Source organism: Aulonocara stuartgranti (genome assembly GCF_965226115.1).
Source record: "Aulonocara stuartgranti genome assembly, chromosome: 17".
NCBI classification, from domain to species: domain Eukaryota; kingdom Metazoa; phylum Chordata; class Actinopteri; order Cichliformes; family Cichlidae; genus Aulonocara; species Aulonocara stuartgranti.
In genome coordinates, this window is record NC_138953.1 from 2,854,182 (window position 1) to 2,877,342 (window position 23,161).

Below are 23,161 nucleotides of genomic sequence, written 5' to 3' on the forward strand. Positions count from 1 at the left end.
GGCCGGTGGCACTTACGCCCATTATCATTAAGTGCTTTGAGAGGCTGGTATTGAGGCACATGAAAACTCAGCTTCCACTGAATCTGGACCCGCTACAGTTTGCTCATCACCAAAACCGCTCCACAGATGATGCCATCTCATCTGCTCTTCACCTTTCTCTCTCCCATCTCGACAAAAGGACACTTATGTCAGAATGCTGTTTATTGACTTCAGCTCAGCATTCAACACAGTCATTCCCCAGGAGCTGGTAAAGAAGTTGGACTCACAAGGAATAAACACCTCCCACTGCATTTGGATCTTGGACTTCCTAACTGACAGGCCATAGTCTGTCTTCATAGGAAATAAAACCTCCAAAGTCGTCAGACTGAGCACAGGATCGCCGCAGGGCTGTGTGCTTGGTCCACTGCTGTTCACCCTGCTAACACATGACTGTACTGCACAGTACAGCTCATTTTTACCGAAACATAGCATGTTATTTATTTGTAATTCCTAGTTATACATCTCTTGAAGATATATCCTTTATATATTTATAAATGCACCATGGGGGGCTTAGGGTGAAACAGCATTTCGGTACACTGCATACTGTGTATACTACTGTACTGACAATAAAGCTCTTGAATCTGAAGTAAGCCTGCAGTGTGAGAGCGAAGTCCTCTAATAGGGTGATATGGTACTACAAGGTCATTAAGATAAGATGGGGCCTGATTATTTAAGACCTTGTATGTGAGGAGCAGGATTTTGAATTCTGGATTTAACAGGAAGCCAAAACAGGAGAAATATGCTCTCTCTTTCTAGTCCCTGTCAGGACTCTTGCTGCAGCATTTTGGATTAGCTGAAGGCTTTTCAGTGAGTTTTTAGGACTTCCTGATAATAATGAATTACAGTAGTCCAGCCTGGAAGTAATAAATGCACGAACTAGTTTTTCAGCATCACTCTGAGACGGGATATTTCTAACTTTAGAGATGTTGCGCAAATGGAAGAAAGCGGTCTTACATATTTGTTTAATATGTGCATTGAAGGACATGTCCTGGTCAAAAATGACTCCAAGGTTCCTCACAGCGTTACTGGAGGCCAAGGTAATGCCATCCAGAGTAAGAATCTGCTTAGATACCATATTTCTAAGATTTTCAGGGCCGAGTAAAATAACCTCAGTTTTATCTGAATTAAAGAGCAGAAAGTTAGCGTCCATCCAGGTCTTTGTCTTTAAGACATTCCTGCAGTTTAACTAAATGGTGTGTGTTATCTGGCTTCATGGACAGATAGAGCTGGGTGTCATCAGCATAGCAGTGAAAATGTATGCTATGTCTTCTAATGATGCTGCCTAAGGGAAGCATGTATAATGTAAACAGAATTGGTCCTAGCACTGAACCCTGTGGAACTCCATAATTAACCTCAGTGTTAAGCTTGAACATGAACAAACTGTAAATGACTTGTGGTTCAAACTAGCCTACCATCTATTACCATTAGTTCATCTATAAATTCAGCATCAAAAGTAACAAATTCTTGACTTTGACATAATTATGACATTTACGGGTCAATGTGAAGCACTTCTGTTTGAACTGAGGTGGAAAATGGGTGCAGCTACTCTGCTGTACAGGAGGAGGTGTTGTTGCATTGTGCATCTCCCATAGTGGGATTTATAATAAAAGAACACCAGAGGTCTGGACCCTGTTAAACTGATGAATATATAACACCATTATAATCTCATGTAAGCTTGTCTACTATGTGCAATGATCACAAAGCAAAGAGCCAAAACAGTGACAGGAAAGCCAGTAACTGTGCTGAATAAAACTTGCAAAAATAAAAAACTGAATCCAAACAGTCTCAGCGAATCAAGAGTTTATGAAAGGATGGCAGGTGAATGATACAGAAGTAAATATCTGACAGCATTCTAGTAGTTATGCATGTTGTTGCTGAATCACTTAAGATGTAATCACAATAAAACAATCAATTATTTTCCCACGTGAATTTTTCATTGTTGACATAATGCTGATCAGTTTTTACATTGTTTTATGCGACAGAAGAGGAAAGACTACAACCACTAGCAAAAACATTTCAGGATGGTCCCATAGTCAGTCACGACCCACAGATTGCCACGATCATAGCTCACATGGTTGATGCGAGAGGGCATTGGTATTTTGGTCCAGCTCGTGCCTTGTGGAGTGCTGCTGTCGATGTCTTGTCTGTAGAGAGAAGACATTGATACTTAAATCATTGGATCTGTTTTATTTGTGCAATTGAGGGTTTGGCCTCAGCTCCTCGCCATATTATCTATCCTGAGTTAAGAGTTGTAAGTCTCATGGTTGCTCGGTCTGGTGACCCAAATATAATGTTTTTGATTACTTCATGTTCTGTGATTTGGGGGTTTCTCGTGGTCTAGTCTGTTGCATTTCTAGCTCCTTTGGTTATTCCTTAGTATTGTTGGTGATTTCTAGACTTTAGATTTTGTTAATGTTCTGTGTTACATCTAGTTATCTAGGTTTCTATGTTCGTGTATTTCCTGTTTTACTTTGGTAGTCTCATGTCCTGTGTTAGAGTTTTCTGTTTTGCTTCCTTCCTGTCTCGTGTGTCAGATTAGGTTAAGCTGTGTCTCTCTTCTGTATTTATTGTGTGTTTTCCTTTGTTCTTTGTCGGGTCGTCTGCATTTCCTCTGCTCTTCTTCACTCCACATTTCCAGGTTTCATGTTTTCTAGTTCAATGTTTCAAGTTTCATGTTCACCTTTTCCCAGTTTAGGTTTTGTTAGATTCCTTTCTGCCATTTGTTTTGTAATATTTGTTGCAGCCCTAAATAAAGGCTTGCTTTCTGTTAACATCCACCTCATTTGTCCGCATTTGGGTCCGCATTCTCTTCTCTCCACGCCGTCTGCCTTAGCAGGCGTGAAAGGAAGAGGTAAATATGTTTAACAGATGTGAAAAATGAGATTTCTATGATTTCTTTTAAGTGAACACCTAAATGTATTATAGAGGAGAGACAGATCATTCAAAGAATCCACAACTGAAATCTGAAAATTCTTAGTTACTGAGTTTCTGAGTTACAGAAACTATGATGATTATAAGTAAACATTACTAGTTTTCTTTTGTAGCATTTGACTGGTGATTCTACACATGAACATTGTATGGCTCAGTGATCATTACAATGAAAATCGCTTCTAGAAAGATTTAAGCACAAATTGCCTTCGTGAGCAATTTGTTATTCATTTGTGGAGAGGTCATTCTAAGGTTGAAGAGCAAAATAGTGGTTGATCCATTGCATGGATAACAACAGAGGAGTCAAAAACACAATAACCTGATTCAAACAGAGACTGAAAGAGTCAAAGCAAAAAGAAAGAAGAAAGAACAGAAATACTGCCAGGGCTAGTTAAAATGCTTTCAGACTAGATTAAGTGTTTACCTTTGGAAGACTTCTCCTCTTCTATTTACAACAAAGACGCTTCCATCAGTCCCAATTTCAACCATTACTGCAAGACCATCCACTTGTATCCAGCCACTGATGCCACAGGTGCTCGGTGTTACTCTCTGTCATGAAAAGCAAATATGGTGAGATGTCTTGATCATACAAATAACAACACAAATGATCATTAAAATAAAAAATAATTTACTGTGAAGTAGATGTTTTGACCCGAGTTCACTCCCCAGCATCCATATTTTGTGCTGCAACTGAAATACATTAAAAGCCCAGGCAGGGTTGTCCAGTTCAGGGTGCTCCGTTCCCTGTAGGCTGAGGCAATGGTGCTTTTCAGACAGTGGATGGTGGAGTGGTAGGTAACTCCCACCACCTGACCATCACCTCCAGCATCCACCTGCTGTAAACTCTCACCTGAAGACACAGAGGTACAGATCATTCATTCAAACAGCTGCTACCGCGCACACTCTACTGTCTTAAGTCTGTGATAAAGCTCACCAGCATAAACAAAGCTGCCAGCTACGTATTTGTAGACGTCGTTGTCTTTGAGGGCAACACCCCAGATTCCTGCAGGTCCCACTGAGACATGCTTCAGGGTGAGTGAGCCCATTTTGTACCACTGTGATCCAATCAGAAAGTATGCATAATTGTTGCTGTCTGTCATCACAACGTTCCCCTGCCCAGCATCAATCTGTACAGCAGGAAACTGTTGTGGACCCTCCGTGCAAGTGCAGCCTGTGAAGAGAAAACCATCAGTCATATGAATGGAACCTTTATTTATTTTAAGGATAAAAATAATTTGCTTCTTGGTTGGTTTAAACAAATATAGTAAATGATAGTGTAGTTTTATTTTGAAAAACTGGACTTACCATGACTGACTGACAGGTAGTTTAGCATTAGCAGCAAGGCTGCGATAGCTTTCATCTTGTTTCTGAGTCTGTCTGCTGCAGGACTCTTCTGGGTGTGTTACTGGATGTTTGCTGAGCTACAAACCTTCCTGGGACATATTTCTATTAGTTGGGGAAAGTTACTAGTGGCAACTTAACTTTACTTTGAAGTTATTCCATCTTATTAATTAGTATTAGGTCCAAGCTACTCATGATTCATAATCATCTTTTGGTTGTTTATATATTGAAAACCCTGTTTGTGCAGCTCTCTTGAAATATATACTCTAATCTCTGTTCCTTTCATGGGGTCTTACTTTAGATCCTGAGTTCCACCATACTACTGCAGGTAAAGTTGTTAATAGTACAACAATAGCTGAGGCTGTGATTATGACTCAATTCCAGACTCTGTAAATCCAAACCAAATCATGGCTGATTCTGTAAATGTCTTTGATTATGTAAGAAGTCTGTGTAATTTGTTTGTCTTCTGTAGAAGATAAAAAGAACAATATCTGTTTTGTCTCCTTTTGCCAAATGAACTGCTGCTCTAAAGAAAATTCAAAGAGGATGGAAACAGTTTCTTTTAAAAAGCTGTACAAATGCATTAGTTTGTCTTTTTAGAGGCTTTGGTATATTATGTATGTTATTAACTTTAGTTTTTATTTGTAAATATAATGATAATCTTCAATACTAGTTTGTGGACGGAGACCTCCTCCCTAAGGCTGAAGTTTGCCCCTGCTCACTGAGGATGAGGGTTATCCAGAATAATGAGTTAAAAATCTAGGTATACCATCAAAGACTGACTGAAAAACACTGGTTACAAAACACTTTTAAAAATAGTTCAAAAGTGCTGTCACGAATGAATAGCACATCCCAAAAGAGAAAGCCACAGATGTGGAAAAAATTTGGATTTCTAGAATATCAGTATGAAAGCCATGAATAACTGTTTAGAACAATAGCTCATATCACGATCATTTTGCTTTCTGTTGTAATCAAAAGATGAAACAGAAGTAAAGAATAAAAGGAAATGAATCAAAGATTTTATTGAAGATATAATCAAGGGGAAAAAATGCCCACTCTGGGTCAGGGACGAGTTCCTGCCCCAAGTGGAGGAGTTTAAGTATCTCGGGGTCTTGTTCATGAGTGACCGGAGAACGACAGACAGATTTGTGCTGTGGCTGCAGTCATGTGGACCCTGTACCGATCCATCAGGGTGAAGAGGGAGCTGAGTATAAAAGTGAGACTCTCAATTAGCCGGTTGATCTACATCCCTACCCTCACCTATGGTCACCTAAGCTGTGGGTAGAGACCGAAAGAATGAGATCGCAGATACAAGCACAGGAAATGAGCTTCCTCTGAAGGGTGGCTGGACTCTCACTTAGAGACAGGGTGAGAAGTTCAGCCATCCGGGAGGGGCTCAGAGTAGAGCTGCTGCTCCTCCACATCGAAAGGAGCCAGTTGAGGTGGTTCAGGCATCTGACAAGGATGGGCGCCTCCTGGTGAGGTGTTCCGTGCATGTCCCACCAGGAAGAGGCCCCGGGGCAGACCCAGGACATGTTGGAGAGTCTCTCAGGTGGCCTGGGGGAGGTGGCTGGGGAGAGGGAGGTCAGGCTTCTCTGCTTAGGCTGCTGCCCCGGTGACCCGGCCCTAGATAAGCGGAAAAAGATGGATGAATAATCAATAACAGTTTTCATAATAAGTCTTATATATATATATATATATATATATATATATGTATATGTGTATATATGTATATGTGTGTATACATATATATATATATATATATATATATATATATATATATATATATATATATATATATATATATATATGTATGTATATGTAAAAATTAATGTAAAATGAATCAGCGAGCTGTCGGCTTTCAGCCCCGACCGTGTCCGTGCCGTCGGGTGAGAAAGGCGACATTTCATTGATTCTGATCCGCTGGTCGGCGCTTTGTGTCTACGTCTTTGTGCAGAAGCCGTGTTCCTGCTCTCATTTACTGTTTTAGCTGTTTGGTGGTTGTCAAAATTTTGTGACGTTTCACCTGAGATTCTGGAATTTCGGGCAAAATGCATTTATATTAAAAAATCGATTCAGGATTTTAATGAATCGATATCACGTTATCCAAGCCAGAATTGATTTTAATCGATGAATCGATTATTAAAACCCACCCCTAATTTCCACGTTTAGAGTTTTGTTTGTTTTTATGCTTGCCAGGGTTTTTCATAGTTCGTGTTTCCTTTCTAGCTTACCCAGTTTAGGTTATTGCTTAGTTTGCATTGTTTTTGCCCTTTTATTTTGTACAATTCTGTCTGCCTTAATAAATGGCTCATCATCAGTTAAGTTTGAGTTTTAGAATGTCTGCACCTGAGTCCACTCTTCACACTCCACACAGTTTGCCTCGGCAGATTGTGACAGAACGATCCGACCATTACATGGACCCAGCAGACAGTGAGCTGTATGAGCGCCAGGAGGCAGCCATCGCCCAGCTGGAGGAGGAGTTCCGCTGGAAGCCGTGGCGTGCTCCGGATTTGTGGCATATGGCACATACCACTGCGAGCAGCTCCCGCCTTGTGACACAATAGCGGCGTTCAGCTTTGTTGAAGGCCCGATTATGGTATGCCACCACTTTCTCCCCGCCGGGTGTCACCTGGGCTAGCACTGCACCAGATCCGACACTGCTGGCATCTGTGTCAAGGACAAAGGGCAGAGTGGGGTCAGGCGGAGAGAGCACTGGGGCCCCCACTAGGGCTCCCTGCAGTGAGGTGAAAGCTACCTGGCAGCCTGCTGTCCACTGGAAGGTCACTGTCAGGGTCTTGGGAATGGGCGACCCAGGATCCCTGAGCAGTTATTTATTATTATTATTATTATTATTATTATGTGTATTTTGGTGTTGCTGCTGCTCTTCTCCATGCTTGTAGATGTGTGTGTGTGTGTGTGTGTGTGTGTGTGTGTGTGTGTGTGTGTGTGTACGTCTGCGGGTATGCTTGGAGGATGGAGCTCAGCCACCTGCAGGCCTGAGGGGTGTGGCCCTGTGGAAGGACTGGCCACACCCGAAGCCACACACCTGCCGCTGATCAGGGCTCGTCGGGGGAGCTACTTAGGAGAGTCTTGGAGCTCCCACCGACGCGGGATCATTGCATGAGACTCCACGTTAGTCGTCCTGTTACCGAGTTAGTGTGTGTATGCCCGCAAGTTGTATGTGTCCTGACGGCTGCGTCTTTTGTTTCCCGCAGGAGGAGCGTGGAAGACACGGGAGCAGCGAGCACCGGGGGGTGCTGACACGGGAGCGGAGAGCACAGAAACACGGAATATTCACGGGGAGACACGACACGGGAGTCTGGGAGAACACGGGGATTTATTGCTACGTTGTTTTTCACTTTGTAAATAAACGCACTGCTTGAACTTTGAGCTCCGCGCCTGGGTCCTCCTTCCCCACTTCCCCACGGTCTGCCAGCCAGACTGTGACAGTCACACCCTTTTGGAGCAGGTGGAACAGTGGCGCGGCTATGCAGGAGAAACCCCTTACAAACCGTCTGTAGTACGACGCCAAGCCCAGGAAGCTCTTTAACTACTGCACAGATTTTGGGGCGGGCCAGTCCTTAAGAGCTTGGATCTTATCATCCATGGTGCCGACCCCCCCGGCCCCCAGTCGGTGGCCCAGGAATGCAACCTCACGTCGCATTAAGCAGCATTTCTTTGGGTTGAGTTTTAGCCCTGCTGCCAAAACCCTCTCCAGGACCCGTCTGAGGGCCCCAAGGGCAGCGTGGAAAGAAGCACCATGGACCAAGATGTCGTCCAGGTACACCACACATTCTCCGCGGGAAATTCCAGTGAGCACCTTATCCATGAGTCTCTCAAACGTGGCAGGGGCATTGCAGAGGCCAAAAGGAAGAACTTTAAATTGCCATAAGCCTCCGCTGGTAATAAATGCAATCTTTGGTCTGGCATCTGATGCGAGGGGTACCTGCCAGTACCCGCTGCGTAGGTCTAGGGAGGAGAACCATGAGGATCCCGCCACAGTGTCAAGGGTCTCATCTATACGCGGTAGAGGATATGGGTCCAGCCCCTCAATGTCATTAGCTAGGTCCCTAATGGATTCTCCTGGTCGGCGGCGGCGGCAGCTGCACAGTTCGGAGCGCAGCAGGCTCAGAGCAGAGCAAGAACTGTGCAGCCGCCTCTTCAGAGCCCCGACCAAAGCATCATAATCCCCCCTGCCCTCTGGGTTCAAAAGCAGCAAGCTAGACAGGGCATCGCCAGTAAGGCACATAGCTAGCTGCAGGGATTTCTCTTCAGCAGACCACCCACCAGCCCTGGCCAACAGTTCAAATTGTGCATGAAAAGCTTCCCAGTCAGCCTTGCCATCATACCTGGGGGTCTTCATGGAAGCGTGGACAGTGCCTCTATACGTCAGCATGTCTTTCTCCACATCCCCAGCCGCTGTAGAAGTCCCCAAAGAGCTCTGCCGGCCACCCGAACGGTGAGAGGATGCAAAGCCGGCTTCTCTCACCATATCCGCTGTCGTTTGTCCCCGGTCCCTGGCGGAGTAGTCGTGTCCGTGAGCTTCTGATGTAGGTTCTCGCTTGATCTTGGAGTAATTTATCGGAAGCATTCCGCAAAGTCCCGCAAAAATCTCCAGCGTCCACAGCCGATGCCGTGAGTCGGGGCGACACGAGCGCAGATAACTCAGGAGGCGAAAGCTTCACTTTCACTTCTGACAGCAGTGTAGCGTCCCTCCGACAGAAGACGCAGACGATCAGCGTTCCGGTTACCGGTGTTTATTCAGAATAGTAACACGGGCTACTGTGGGCCGTAGCCAACGCCAAAACAACAGGGAAAAAGCGGGCTCTCCAGCAACAACCCCCGACTCTCTCCTCTCTTCCGCCACACACACACCCCCATTCTCTAACCCCGTCCCCCGAACACTCTCAGCCAACCACATACATACTCTTCTCCAGACTCTCTGTGGCCCTTTCTCAATATGCGTACTTGTGCGTACTTGCGTTCTCGTGTACTCGTGATACGTCATCAGTCAGAGACCAAGTACTGTTCCAATTCGAAGTACGCATCAAGCCGAGAATGCGAAAAAGTCTCGATTGTGTTCTCGCTCCGCCCGTTTTATCGAGCATGCATCGGTGGTGACTTGTGTGGACTTGGTATCCGAGAATGCATTTCGTCCAAAACTCAAATGCGGCAATGGCGGACGAGCGCGGCTAAAAACTTTTAAATATTACTCTTTCTGGGTCACAAAATAAACTTTTAAGTTATTTTCAAGCGAGAATGTAGCTGTGTAAACTTCAAATATCTGCTCGATTTATCAAGATATCATATATTTCCAAACGCGCTCCGATGTTTTCGGAGACGTCTGTGACCCGCCAGCTCCATAGCAGACAGCGAGGTCGAGGATTATTAGAGCCGGCGAGAACAGCGGACTCCCGGTACTTTGTTTTCAACCCCCCCTGAGAAAGGGCCTGATCGGATTGACAGGCCAACCGGCCTCTAGACTACTGCACATTCAAGGACACTCAGTAAATCACCATGCTGCGGGTGTGGTCCAAATATGCCATAAGTAACTGATAACACAACAGTCAACTAACTTGTAACCCAGTCCGTTACAGTATCATGCTACTGCAGATTAAGCACTGCAGATAGTTAGGATGTACTTAGTAGATTGTTTGGCTGCATCAGATATAAACAACATATGCTGTTGTTTTACTGTTATTAACAAAACAGCAATCTATTAGCCTTAAAGGGTTCGTGGGTATTTAAATCTACTGTAGATTTCAGTAAATTAACTCCAGGAAGTTATCAGTTCTTGTCTTTAGTTTCCAGTAAATGCTAAAACATTTCCTCCTTTATTAGTTATGTGGAACTTTCTGAAAAACCAGTTCAGTCTCATAGTTCGAATGTGTCAGCGTGGTATAAAAGTAACACACGTATCAAAGGGCAGTAGCTCAACAAAGATACAGAGATTCATTCCTTTAGCAAACGGACTCACAGACAATATGAAATCTTTTGCAGTGTTCTTGTTGGTGCTGAGGTACCTGTCTGTCAGTCATGGTAAGTCCTGATTTTAAAATGTGACACTGCACATTTTACCTTCATTGAATTCTATGAAGCGCCTTGAGGCGACTTTTGTTGTGATTTGGCGCTATATAAATAAAATTGAATTGAATTGAATTGAAGCCAATGAAGGTAAAATAAATAGAGCAAAACAAAAAGTTTAAAAGTGATACATCATGCATTGAGTTAACTTGTGCTTTTCTCTTCACAGGCTGCACTTGCATGGAGGGTCCACAACAGTTTCCTGCTGTACAGATTGATGCTGGGCAGGGGAACGTTGTGATGACAGACGGCAATAATTATGCATACTTTCTGCTTGGATCACAGTGGTACAAAATGGGCTCACTCAACCTCAAGCATGTCTCAGTGGGACCTGCAGGAATCTGGGGTGTTGACCTCAACAACAGGGTCTACAAATACGTAGCTGGCAGCTTTGTTTTTGCGAATGGTGAGCTTTATCACAGACTTAACACAACAGAGTGTGCACAGTAGCAGCTGTTTGAATGAATGATCTGTACCTCTGTGTGTCTTCAGGTGAGAGTTTACAGCAGGTGGATGCTGGAGGTGATGGTCAGGTGGTGGGAGTTACCGACACCTCCACCATCCACTGTCTGAAAAGCACCATTGCCTCAGACTACAGGAAACAGAGCACCCTGAGCTGGACAACCATTACAGGGGGTTTAATGTATTTCAGTTGCAGCACAAAATATGGATGCTGGGGAGTGAACTCAGTTCAAGCCATCTACTTCACAGTAAATTATTTTTTATTTTAATGATCATTTGTGTTGTTATTTGTATGATCAAGACATCTCACCATATTTGCTTTTCATGACAGAGAGTAACACCGAGCACCTGTGGCATCAGTGGCTGGATACAAGTGGATGGTCTTGCAGTAAAGGTTGAAATTGGGACTGATGGAAGCGTCTTTGTTGTAACTAGAGGAGGAGAAGTCTTCCAAAGGTAAACACTTAATCTAGTCTGAAAGCATTTTAACTAGCCCTGGCAGTATTTCTGTTCTTTCTTCTTTCTTTTTGCTTTGACTCTTTCAGTCTCTGTTTGAATCAGGTTATTGTGTTTTTGACTCCTCTGTTGTTATCCATGCAATGGATCAACCACTATTTTGCTCTTCAACCTTAGAATGACCTCTCCACAAATGAATAACAAATTGCTCACGAAGGCAATTTGTGCTTAAATCTTTCTAGAAGCGATTTTCATTGTAATGATCACTGAGCCATAAAATGTTCATGTGTAGAATCACCAGTCAAATGCTGCAAAAGAAAACTAGTAATGTTTACTTATAATCATCATAGTTTCTGTAACTCAGAAACTCAGTAACTAAGAATTTTCAGATTTCAGTTATGGATTCTTTGAATGATCTGTCTCTCCTCTATAATACATTTAGGTGTTCACTTAAAAGAAATCATAGAAATCTCATTTTTCACATCTGTTAAACATATTTACCTCTTCCTGTCACGCCTGCTAAGGCAGACGGCGTGGAGAGAAGAGAATGCGGACCCAAATGCAGACAAATGAGGTGGATGTTAACAGAAAGCAAGCCTTTATTTAGGGCTGCAACAAATATTACAAAACAAATGGCAGAAAGGAAACTAACAAAACCTAAACTGGGAAAAGGTGAACATGAAACTTGAAACATTGAACTAGAAAACATGAAACCTGGAAATGTGGAGTGAAGAAGAGCAGAGGAAATGCAGACGACCCGACAAAGAACAAAGGAAAACACACAATAAGTACAGAAGAGAGACACAGCTTAACCTAATCTGACACACGAGACAGGAAGGAAGCAAAACAGAAAACTCTAACACAGGACATGAGACTACCAAAGTAAAACAGGAAATACACGAACATAGAAACCTAGATAACTAGATGTAACACAGAACATTAACAAAATCTAAAGTCTAGAAATCACCAACAATACTAAGGAATAACCAAAGGAGCTAGAAATGCAACAGACTAGACCACGAGAAACCCCCAAATCACAGAACATGAAGTAATCAAAAACATTATATTTGGGTCACCAGACCGAGCAACCATGAGACTTACAACTCTTAACTCAGGATAGATAATATGGCGAGGAGCTGAGGCCAAAACCTCAATTGCACAAATAAAACAGATCCAATGATTTAAGTATCAATGTCTTCTCTCTACAGACAAGGCATCGACAGCAGCACTCCACAAGGCACGAGCTGGACCAAAATACCAATGCCCTCTCGCATCAACCATGTGAGCTATGATCGTGGCAATCTGTGGGCCGTGACTGACTATGGGACCATCCTGAAATGTTTTTGCTAGTGGTTGTAGTCTTTCCTCTTCTGTCGCATAAAACAATGTAAAAACTGATCAGCATTATGTCAACAATGAAAAATTCACGTGGGAAAATAATTGATTGTTTTATTGTGATTACATCTTAAGTGATTCAGCAACAACATGCATAACTACTAGAATGCTGTCAGATATTTACTTCTGTATCATTCACCTGCCATCCTTTCATAAACTCTTGATTCGCTGAGACTGTTTGGATTCAGTTTTTTATTTTTGCAAGTTTTATTCAGCACAGCTACTGGCTTTCCTGTCACTGTTTTGGCTCTTTGCTTTGTGATCATTGCACATAGTAGACAAGCTTACATGAGATTATGATGGTGTTATATATTCATCAGTTTAACAGGGTCCAGACCTCTGGTGTTCTTTTATTATAAATCCCACTATGGGAGATGCACAATGCAACAACACCTCCTCCTGTACAGCAGAGTAGCTGCACCCATTTTCCACCTCAGTTCAAACAGAAGTGCTTCACATTGACCCGTAAATGTCATAATTATGTCAAAGTCAAGAATTTGTTACTTTTGATGCTGAATTTATAGATGAACTAATGGCAAAAGATGGCAGGCTAGTTTGAACCATACGTCATTTACAGTTTGCTCATGTACTTATAGCTTACAAGCTGATGTCCTCATGTTTCCTATTCATGTTTTACATCACAATGACATGAGGCTACATCTGTTCTGCAACATGTAAAAAGTTCTGTTATTGTATATCCTCCGTGGTAACGGTATAAACCTGAGATTATGGGACTTGAAGTAAGCACAGTCATGCTCATCCATCATGCTGTCATCTGCACTTTTATCTCCAAGCTATTCCTTATCCTTCCACACTGTTGGGGTTTCCTGAAGCCTCGCATACACATTAGGTTTTTACTTGTGTTTGTGTTCAGATATTTCACCTTGGGTGTGAGAAAACACTGGCCAGGGTCTGCTTTTATAAGACATGAAATCCTGCACCAGAGCTCATCCTAATCTATTCATTGTCACTCTGGGCCTGCTCACATAAATGTCAGAGTAGTTCTCATACACTAAACCTTACAGGGTTAAAGTAACAACTTCTCTCTGGATAAAGTGATTCAGCTGAAAGATCAAAAAGTAACATGCCACTTTGTCTTACTAGACAAACTTTCACCATATACAGTAGCACTTAATATGCGAGAATGGACATCCATAAGTAAATTATACAGGGTGGGCCATTTACATGGATACACCATAATAAAATGGGAATGGTTGGTGATATTAAAGTCCTGTTTGTGGCACATTAGTATATGTGAGGGGGCAAACTCCTCAAGATGGGCGGTGACCATGGTGGCCATTTAGAAGTCGGCCATCTTGGATACAACTTTTGTTTTTTCAATAGGTAGAGGGCCATGTGACACATCAAACTTATTGGTAATGTCACAAGAAAAACAATGGTGTGCTTGGTTTCAACGTAACTTTATTCTTTCATGAGCCTCTGTCAGTGCGCCCCAGGGTGGCTGTGGCTACATGTAGCTTGCCATCACCAGTGTGTGTGTGAATGGGTGGATGACTGGATGTGTAAAGCGCTTTGGGGTTCTTAGGGACTAGTAAGGCGCTATACAAATACAGGCCATTTACCATTTATTTACAAGTTTCTGACCACTTATAAAATGTGTTCAGTGTGCTGCCCATTGTGTTGGATTGTCAATGCAACCCTCTTCTCCCACTCTTCACACACTGATAGCAACACTGCAGGAGAAATGCCAGCACAGGTATCCAGTATCCGTAGTTTCAGGTGCTGCACATCTCGTATCTTCACACCATAGACAATTGCCTTCAGATGACCCCAAAGATAAAAGTCTAAGGGGGTCAGATCGGGAGACCTTGGGGGCCATTCAACTGGCCCACAACGACCAATCCACTTTCCAGGAAACTGTTTATCTAGGAATGCTCGGACCTGGCACCCATAATGTGGTGGTGCACCATCTTGCTGGAAAAACTCAGGGAACGTGCCAGCTTCAGTGCATAAAGAGGGAAACAGATCATCATGTAGCAATTTCAAATATCCAGTGGCCTTGAGGTTTCCATTGATGAAGAATGGACCCACTATCGTTGTACCCCATATACCACACCAAACCATCACTTTTGTTGTTCCAACAGTCTTGGAGGGATCCATCCAATGTGGGTTAGTGTCAGACCAATAGCGGTGGTTTTGTTTGTTAACTTCACCATTCACATAAAAGTTTGCCTCATCACTGAACAAAATCTTCTGCGTGAACTGAGGGTCCTGTTCCAATTTTTGTTTTGCCCATTCTGCAAATTCTGTGGCCGATCTGGGTCATCCTCGTTGAGATGCTGCAGTAGCTGGAGTTTGTAAGGGTGCCATTTGTGAGTAGCTAATATCCGCCGAAGGGATGTTCGACTAATGCCACTCTCCAGTGACATGCAGCGAGTGCTACGCTGTGGGCTCTTGCTGAACGAAGCTAGGACAGCCACTGATGTTTCTTCATTGGTGACAGTTTTCTTGCATCCACATTTTGGCAAATCCAACACTGAACCAGTTTCACGAAACTTGTAAATAACTCATGAAAGAATAAAGTTACGTTGAAAGCAAGCACACCATTGTTTTTCTTGTGACATTACCAATAAGTTTGATGTGTCACATGGCCCTCTTCCTATTGAAAAAACAAAAGTTGTATCCAAGATGGCCGACTTCTAAATGGCCACCATGGTCACCACCAGTGTTGGGACTAACGCGTTATTAAGTAACGCGTTACAGTAACTACGTTATTATTGTGGTAACGAGCACGGTAACTAGTTATTATGCCAAAATCAGGAACGCGTTAGTCGTTACTGGGATTTAGATAGGGTCGTTACTCGTTACTTCGTGTGGTGGCTATCGCGGAGCTTCCACAGATTCAGTAACATTAGCAAGTGGTGGAGGCCAGCAGGTGGATAAAGGAAAAGGGGACGCAGAAGGAAAAGAGACCCGAGGCGGCCGCCGGTCCAAGTGTGAACTGAAGTTCAGGTAAGAAGTTATGACCTGCAGTCTCTCTGGGTCAGATATAAACCAAGTTTAGGTGGAGTTTATTTTCGTTGTGCTGAATTTTTCCGTACTGTGTGCTAGCTAGCATGACGGAGTTTCTATACAGCTGGGTGGTGCTATGAAGTTAATGATGTTGCACTTTATTTTGTTCATAAGTTATTAGAGTTGCCAACCGTCCCGTCTGGTATTCAGAGAAAATATTACGCGTTTCTTATTGAGGTGAAAAGGAACAGTTTGTCCCGTAATTCAGCTACAATGAAAAAGGCACAAAGCTGGAGTTATTCTGTGTCTTTGCTGCACAGCTGCCTCTTCTTCTCTCATCCTCCCCCCTCCCTCTCCCGTTTCTACTTCAATCATGAAAACTGATCAGTGATCGGCTCTCTTGTTTGTTTATCGCTCACTTTGCGCCGAAAGAGGAAACCAGCGGATGTCGCGCTAAACAACAGCAGCACGTTTAAGCTTGATCAGCTGTTGTTAGAATTTATTTAATATTACTTTCTAGTATCAGCTGATGTTTGCTGGAGCCACAGCTGCAAAAAAGCTGCTGGTCATTGTTGTGATATTTTGATACCATGGTAGCATTTACAGGATATTGTTTTATAGTGATATTATACAGGAAAACTGTTACTCAATAAGGCCCATTTACTAGTTGTTTTTCTCTTTCTCTGTGACCCAAGAATTAATGTGTAAGAATCACAGGCTGGTACCTCAAGGTCGAAAATACCACAGAGACCACTTCCTTACTCCCATCCTCCCTTCCTTATCTCTTAGAAAGGAGCGTGTTAAAGGCCAGGTGGTTCGTTTCAGAATTCACTAATGAAAGAACTCTGTATTCTATGTCTAGGAGTGTATTTTGCTGGGATGATCATAAATTGTAGCTGAACTGATAAACTACACAAAGGATACTTCTTTGCTCACAAGGCAGGAAGACGTTCCCTTATTTGGTCTGTACCGGTTTGAACTGAGAATCTGTTGACACACGAACCTTTTTCCTCTATATATACTGTTGCACAGAGAATAAACCTTTGAGTCAGTTAGGAATGACACCTAGAACAGTCTCCGCGTCTTCTTGTTTTTCCAAACTGCTCCCGGTACTCCAGCTGGTACCGTGATTAACCATTGATCATGCATGAGAATATTTTAATTTTGTTTATGTTAAAGGATGAACTCTGCTTATCGCTGCCCATGTCTCGAAGGAAACCCGATCCACGGACGGAGATTTCTTTCAGTCATGATATCGGTTTGGTTATCTGGTGAGAGGGAAACATGAAGATGAAACCAGGAGATGTCCTTACTGAATCATCAGAGCTGAACAGGTGATGGAGAAACAGGTTTACCTTTTAGGTGACATGAATGAGTTGAAGGGAAGTTATGAACTGTTTCTGAGAGACAAATAACCCCAGGATCCTTTTCTAAGTAGCTGACAGCTTGTTACTGTGCAGGTGCGGATCTAGCAAAGTGTTGCCAGGGGGCCATGTAGGGCATTAACAGGGAGAGGGGGGCACAAAGAAATACTTTTCTTTCTTATTCTCATTTAAAATGTCTAGCTTTTAAAAAATAATTATCTGAATCTTACAACAAATGATTGATAGATTGATGCATATATACCATCAGAACAGTGTACATCACTGTCACAACAGTGTTTATTTTCTTTTTTTTTGTTTATACAATTTTTATTCATTTATCAAGAATAGCATAAAACAACACAACCAAACAGAAGAAAGAAAAAAAAAAACCACCCCAAAAAAACCCCCCACATCCACACAGACACACAAAAAAAAAACATATTTTCACTCAATTACCCACAGATATAGAAAGAGAAAAAGATAAACTCCAAGAATGAATTGTCCTTTACACTTGCTTCCTATTTGACTGAGAGCATCTTAATCGCAACCACCCCCCTTCAACAGTTGGGATAAATCATTTGGCAAATAAGAAAGCAAAGGGGACCAAACATTGAGAAAGAGACCCTCATTTCCTCCTAAAATAGCAACAGTTCTTTCGTAAGGAATAACTTTAAATAATTCTCTGTACCACAACGTCACAGAGGGAGGTTTATCCTTGACCCAATTAATGAGAATACATTTCCTAGCTACCAGCAATAGTTTGTGACATAATTTGCGCTGCAAGTGATTCAATGTTAATTGTTTTGAGGGCAGGCCAAGAAGAAAGTACCCGGGGTCCCTTTGAATCAGGTTGTTAAAAATATTACTTAGTTCTTGAGATATGAAGCTGCAAAATCTTTTGATTAATTTACATTCCCAAAAGTAATGAAAAAAAGTGCCAGTTTCTTTTTGACATTTACTACAAAGATGGGAAATATGAGGTGCAATCTTATGCAAGACATTAGGAACTATATAAAGGCGATGTATAATTTTGTATTGGGTTTCTCGCAAGCGGTTACAAGTAAAAGTGGAACTACTCATGTTAATGGCTCCTTTCCACTCCTCTTCGGTATATTGATTATTAAGATCTCTCTCCCATTTATAAATAGCGCTCAGTGTGTTGCTACTAAGACTATATAGGAGAGAGTAAAAAGCTGCGATAAAATGAGTTCTGTCTTTTCGCTTAATGAGAAATGTCTCAATATCATCATATATAACTATTTCTGAAGACTGTGAAATTCTAGAATGAACGAAATTACGAACCTGGAGAAAGCCAAAAAAGTGGTCTCTAGGAATATTAAAATTTGACTGCAATTGCTCAAAGTTCATCAGTGTGTTGTTTTGATACAAATCGCCAATTACCCTTAATCCCTTTTTGTGCCACTTATCGAACATGCTACAAGACATTCCTGGAACAAAATCTTTGTTTCTCAGTAAAGGAGTCAAGAATGAAGTGCAATCTTCTCTACCCAACCTTTTACGCATTTCCCCCCAGACCCTTATTGTATTATAAATGATTGGGTTATTCTTAATCCCCATTTTTAATATTGTTTTTTTGTCACAGACAGCTAAGCTCCAAAGGGAATAAGGTAAAGTGGACCAAGAGTCTAGGTGAGAGTGAGAATTTAGATAAGCATGTAGCCACTCCCATAAGATACGGCTATGACATGCCCAATTATAAAAAATTTAATTTGGTAAGCCTAAGCCTCCCCTATCTATAGGCAATTGTAGAGTTCCAATCCTTAATCTAGGTTTCTTGCCACGCCAGATAAATTTTGAAAAGGCTTTTTCTATATCACAAGAAACTTTCTGAGTGATCAGTAAAGGTAGCATTTGTAGGGGATATAATAAACGCGGGAGAATACTCATTTTGATTAAATTCACATGCCCCATAAGAGAAAGCGGCAGTTTTTGCCATCTATCTAAATCTTTTTTAATTTTTATTATAACGGGTGATAAGTTCAGTTTCCATAAATCTTTAAGAACTGGTGGAATGTTTAGCCCAAGGTATGAAAAGCCGCTGGGGGACCATTGAAATGGATTAGAGATATCTGGCAAAGAGTTAATCTGATCACCCAGCGGCATAACTTCTGATTTCCCAAAATTAATTCTGTAACCAGAGAATGAGCTGAACTCATGTATGGTGGACATAATAGCTGGTATTGATTGTTCTGGTTTTGATAAGAACAGCAAAATATCGTCAGCGTACAATGCTATCTTATGATTTGTTCCACCCACTGTTATACCATGCACATCTTGGTGCTGGCGAATAGCCTCAGCTAGAGGTTCAAGTGCTAATGCAAAGAGGAGAGGGGACAGGGGACAGCCTTGCCTCGTACCTCTTTGCAATGGAAACGCTGAAGATTGTACACCATTAGTTATGACACAAGCTTCTGGAAGTTTGTAGATAGTTTTAATCCATGCAATAAAACCCTCGCCTAAGCCAAATCTCTCTAATACATTAAATAGATATGTCCACTCGATTCTGTCGAATGCCTTTTCGGCATCTAAAGATATAACATAGGCTTTATGATTTGTCTGATTCGAGTATTGTATAATATTTAATAGTCGTCTAATATTTGTAGATGAGAAACGATTTTGGATAAAGCCTGTTTGATCAGGGTTTATGAGCAGTGGGAGAATGCCCTCAAGCCTCCTTACTAATAGCTTGGAGAGTAATTTAGCATCGACATCGATGAGACTGATCGGTCTGTATGATTCACACCTATCTGGAGATTTATTTTTCTTTAGAATTAACAAAATATTAGCCTGTCTGAGTGTTGGGGGCAATTGTTTATTCTTAAAAGAATCTAAAAACATATCAGTCAATGGTCCTACAAGAAGGTGACTTAGTTTTTTATAAAGCTCTGGGCAGAAACCATCAGGCCCTGGTGCTTTTCCTCCTTTAAGGGAGTTAATAGCAAGGCGCACTTCCTCCTCTGTCACAGGGTTATTTAACTCTTTTCTGTGACTTTCTGATAACGATACAACAGGCACCTTCTCTAGAAATTCCCGCATCTTCCCATCTGTATTACTACACTCTGATGAGTATAAGTGTGTATAAAACTGCTTCATAATTCGATTAATATCCGTTGTTTTATAATGCTTAACATGTTTATTATCAAACAGTGATTGTATAACGTTTGTATCTGTCCTGCCTTTTGCTATTTTTGCTAAGAGACGGCCAGGTTTATTCCCAGATTCATATAATTTATGCTTAGCAAAGAAAATTGCTGCCTTTGCTCTTTTAGTCAGTAATTGATTTAAAGCTGAGCGGGCTGCTTCTAACTTCTTAAGTATAGTTTTGGACCTGGAGATTTTAAACTGAACAGTGTTTATTTTCATTCAAAGGCTTTATGATTTTTCCTATAATGGTGGGCCGGTCTCTAGTCAAAATGCCCGGGCCAATTTTCTGTCCCAGTCCAGCCCTGTATGCAGCTCATCTGCAGTCTGGTGTTGCCTACATCTTCCTATTCAGAAGGCAGAATTTCCGAGTTTTGAGTACAATCAAAGCACCACGACTGCAGTTTTTGTGTTGATGTAAAAGGCGCACATGACGCTGTGACGTAGGCTAGAATCATGGCAGCAGTCAATGACGGTCCAGGCGTGGGATTTCTCTCGTGGAAATGTGCACATTATCTTTTCCTTTCTATTGGTAGGTGGCACAGTGCACTTGTGGCAAGTAATCAAGCTAGAAGACTGGCAAAGTTATGGAAGCAACACGTTAACAAGAGAATTCTGAGTAAAACCAAAGTTACTTTCCCTAGTAACTAGTTACTTTGAAAGTAACGAGTAACTTGAAGTAACTGAGTTACTTTTGAGAGAAGTAACTAGTAATGTAACTAAGTTACTATTTTAAAGTAACTTACCCAACACTGGTCACCACTCATCTTGAGGAGTTTGCCCCCTCACATATTCTAATGTGCCACAAACAGGACTTTAATATCACCAACCATTCCCATGTTATTACAGTGTATCCATATAAATGGCCCACCCTGTACTATAAGGAACTTGACACACAGTCAACATGCTAACATTATTACCACATAGCCATTGGATGCATTTTTGAAATCCATTTTTCTCCTTGAAAATAAAAATATCAGAGTCCAGAGGTAGCTCTCCTGGGAGGTGATATACAGCGGCTTGCAAAAGTATTTGGCCCCCTTGAACTTTTCCACATTTTGTCACATTACAGCCACAAACATGAATCAGTTTTATTGGAATTCCACGTGAAAGACCAACACAAAGTGGTGTACACGTGAGAAGTGGAACGAAAATCATACATGATTCCAAACATTTTTTACAAATAAATAACTGCAAAGTGGGGTGTGCATAATTATTCAGCCCCCTTTGGTCTGAGTGCAGTCAGTTGCCCATAGATGTTGCCTGATGAGTGCTAATGACTAAATAGAGTACACTCGTGTGTAATCTAATGTCAGTACAAATACAGCTGCTCTGTGACGGCCTCAGAGGTTACCCATATGGACATTGAGATATGTTGACGTAGACCGATAATTAATGGACACTAAAAAGCGGAAATTGACCACAGATATTTGTCAAAGATTTTATAACAGATTGGAGAGCAAATACAGTGAATTTTTACAGGTTTATACAGATGGGTCAAAAGATCCTAAGACTGAAGCAACTAGTGTAGCAGTGGTAATTCCGGAGTTAAATTTCAAGATTGCAAAAAGAACATCAACTCGTCTGGGTGTATATGCAGTTGAATTGTATGCCATACTGCTGGCGCTAGAATGGGTGGAAGACAGCAGAGTCTCAAAAGTACTGATATGCAGTGATTCATTGTCGGCGTTATTAAGTATTGAACAAGGATACACAACTACCATCCATCCATCCATCTTCAACCGCTTATCCGAGGCCGGGTCGCGGGGGCAGCAGCCTAAGCAAAGAGGCCCAGACCTCCCTCTCCCCAGCCACCTCCTCCAGCTTATCCGGGGGAATACCAAGGCGTTCCCAGGCCAGCCGAGAGATATAATCTCTCCAGCGTGTCCTGGGTCTTCCCCGGGGCCTCCTCCCGGTGGGACATGCCTGGAACACCTCACCCAGGAGGCGCCCAGGGGGCATCCTTGTCAGATGCCCGAACCACCTCAGCTGACTCCTTTCGATGTGGAGCAGCAGCGGCTCTACTCTGAGCCCCTCCCGGATGGCCGAACTTCTCACCCTATCTCTAAGGGAGAGGCCAGCCACCCTTCGGAGGAAGCTCATTTCCGCCGCTTGTATCCGCGATCTCGTTCTTTCGGTCACTACCCACAGCTCGTGGCCATAGGTGAGGGTAGGGACGTAGATCGACCGGTAAATTGAGAGCTTCGCTTTTACACTCCCTCTTCACCACGACGGACCGGTGCAGCGTCCGCATTACAGCAGCTGCAGCCCCAATCCGTCTGTCAATCTCCGGCTCCCTTCTCCCATCACTCGCGAACAAGACCCCGAGATACTTGAACTCCTCCACTTGGGGCAGGAACTCATCCCCGACCCGGAGAGGGCACTCCACCCTTTTCCGGCTGAGAACCATGGCCTCAGATTTGGAGGTGCTGATCCTCATTCCCGCTGCTTCACACTCGGCTGCGAACCGTTCCAGTGCGAGCTGGAGGCCCTCACCTGATGAAGCCAACAGAACCACATCATCCGCAAAAATCAGAGATGAGATTCTGAGGCCACCAAAGCGAAAGCCCTCCGCCACTTGGCTGCGCCTAGAAATCCCGTCCATAAAAATCATGAACAGAACCGGAGACAAAGGGCAGCCCTGGCGGAGCCCATCACCCACCGGGAACGAGTCCGACTTATTGTCGGCAATGCGAACCAAGCTCCTGCAACGGTTGTATAGGGATCGAATGGCCCGTAGCAATGGGCCAGACACCCCATACTCCCGCAGCACCTCCCACAGGACACCCCGAGGGACACGGTCGAATGCCTTCTCCAAGTCCACAAAACACATGTAGACTGGTTGGGCAAACTCCCATGCGCCCTCAAGTACCCTCGAGAGGATAAAGAGCTGGTCCAGTGTTCCGCGACCAGGACGAAAACCGCATTGTTCCTCCTGTATCCGAGGTTCGACT

General features: G+C 42.8%; 3 protein-coding genes across 3 annotated transcripts; 1 reads left to right on the forward strand and 2 right to left on the reverse strand.

Annotated features, from left to right (window-relative positions):
• Positions 1–1,824: 1,824 nt before the first annotated feature.
• On the reverse strand, positions 1,825–4,411 carry LOC309692433 (fish-egg lectin-like). The gene is made up of 5 exons (XM_082510912.1): positions 4,273–4,411; positions 3,902–4,138; positions 3,600–3,817; positions 3,392–3,516; positions 1,825–2,183 (listed from the first exon to the last, which is right to left on the reverse strand). The coding sequence occupies exons 1-5, from the start codon at positions 4,325–4,327 to the stop codon at positions 2,042–2,044; spliced, it is 777 nt and encodes a 258-aa protein (XP_082367038.1). The 5' UTR covers positions 4,328–4,411; the 3' UTR covers positions 1,825–2,041.
• An 894-nt stretch (positions 4,412–5,305) lies between these two features.
• Positions 5,306–9,443, reverse strand: LOC309692434 (uncharacterized protein). The gene is made up of 2 exons (XM_082510913.1): positions 8,661–9,443; positions 5,306–5,934 (listed from the first exon to the last, which is right to left on the reverse strand). The coding sequence occupies exons 1-2, from the start codon at positions 8,900–8,902 to the stop codon at positions 5,565–5,567; spliced, it is 612 nt and encodes a 203-aa protein (XP_082367039.1). The 5' UTR covers positions 8,903–9,443; the 3' UTR covers positions 5,306–5,564.
• Positions 9,444–10,223: 780 nt separating this feature from the next.
• LOC309692429 (fish-egg lectin-like) lies at positions 10,224–12,880 on the forward strand. The gene is made up of 5 exons (XM_082510907.1): positions 10,224–10,350; positions 10,565–10,801; positions 10,888–11,105; positions 11,189–11,313; positions 12,522–12,880. The coding sequence occupies exons 1-5, from the start codon at positions 10,296–10,298 to the stop codon at positions 12,661–12,663; spliced, it is 777 nt and encodes a 258-aa protein (XP_082367033.1). The 5' UTR covers positions 10,224–10,295; the 3' UTR covers positions 12,664–12,880.
• The last annotated feature ends 10,281 nt before the right edge of the window (positions 12,881–23,161 follow it).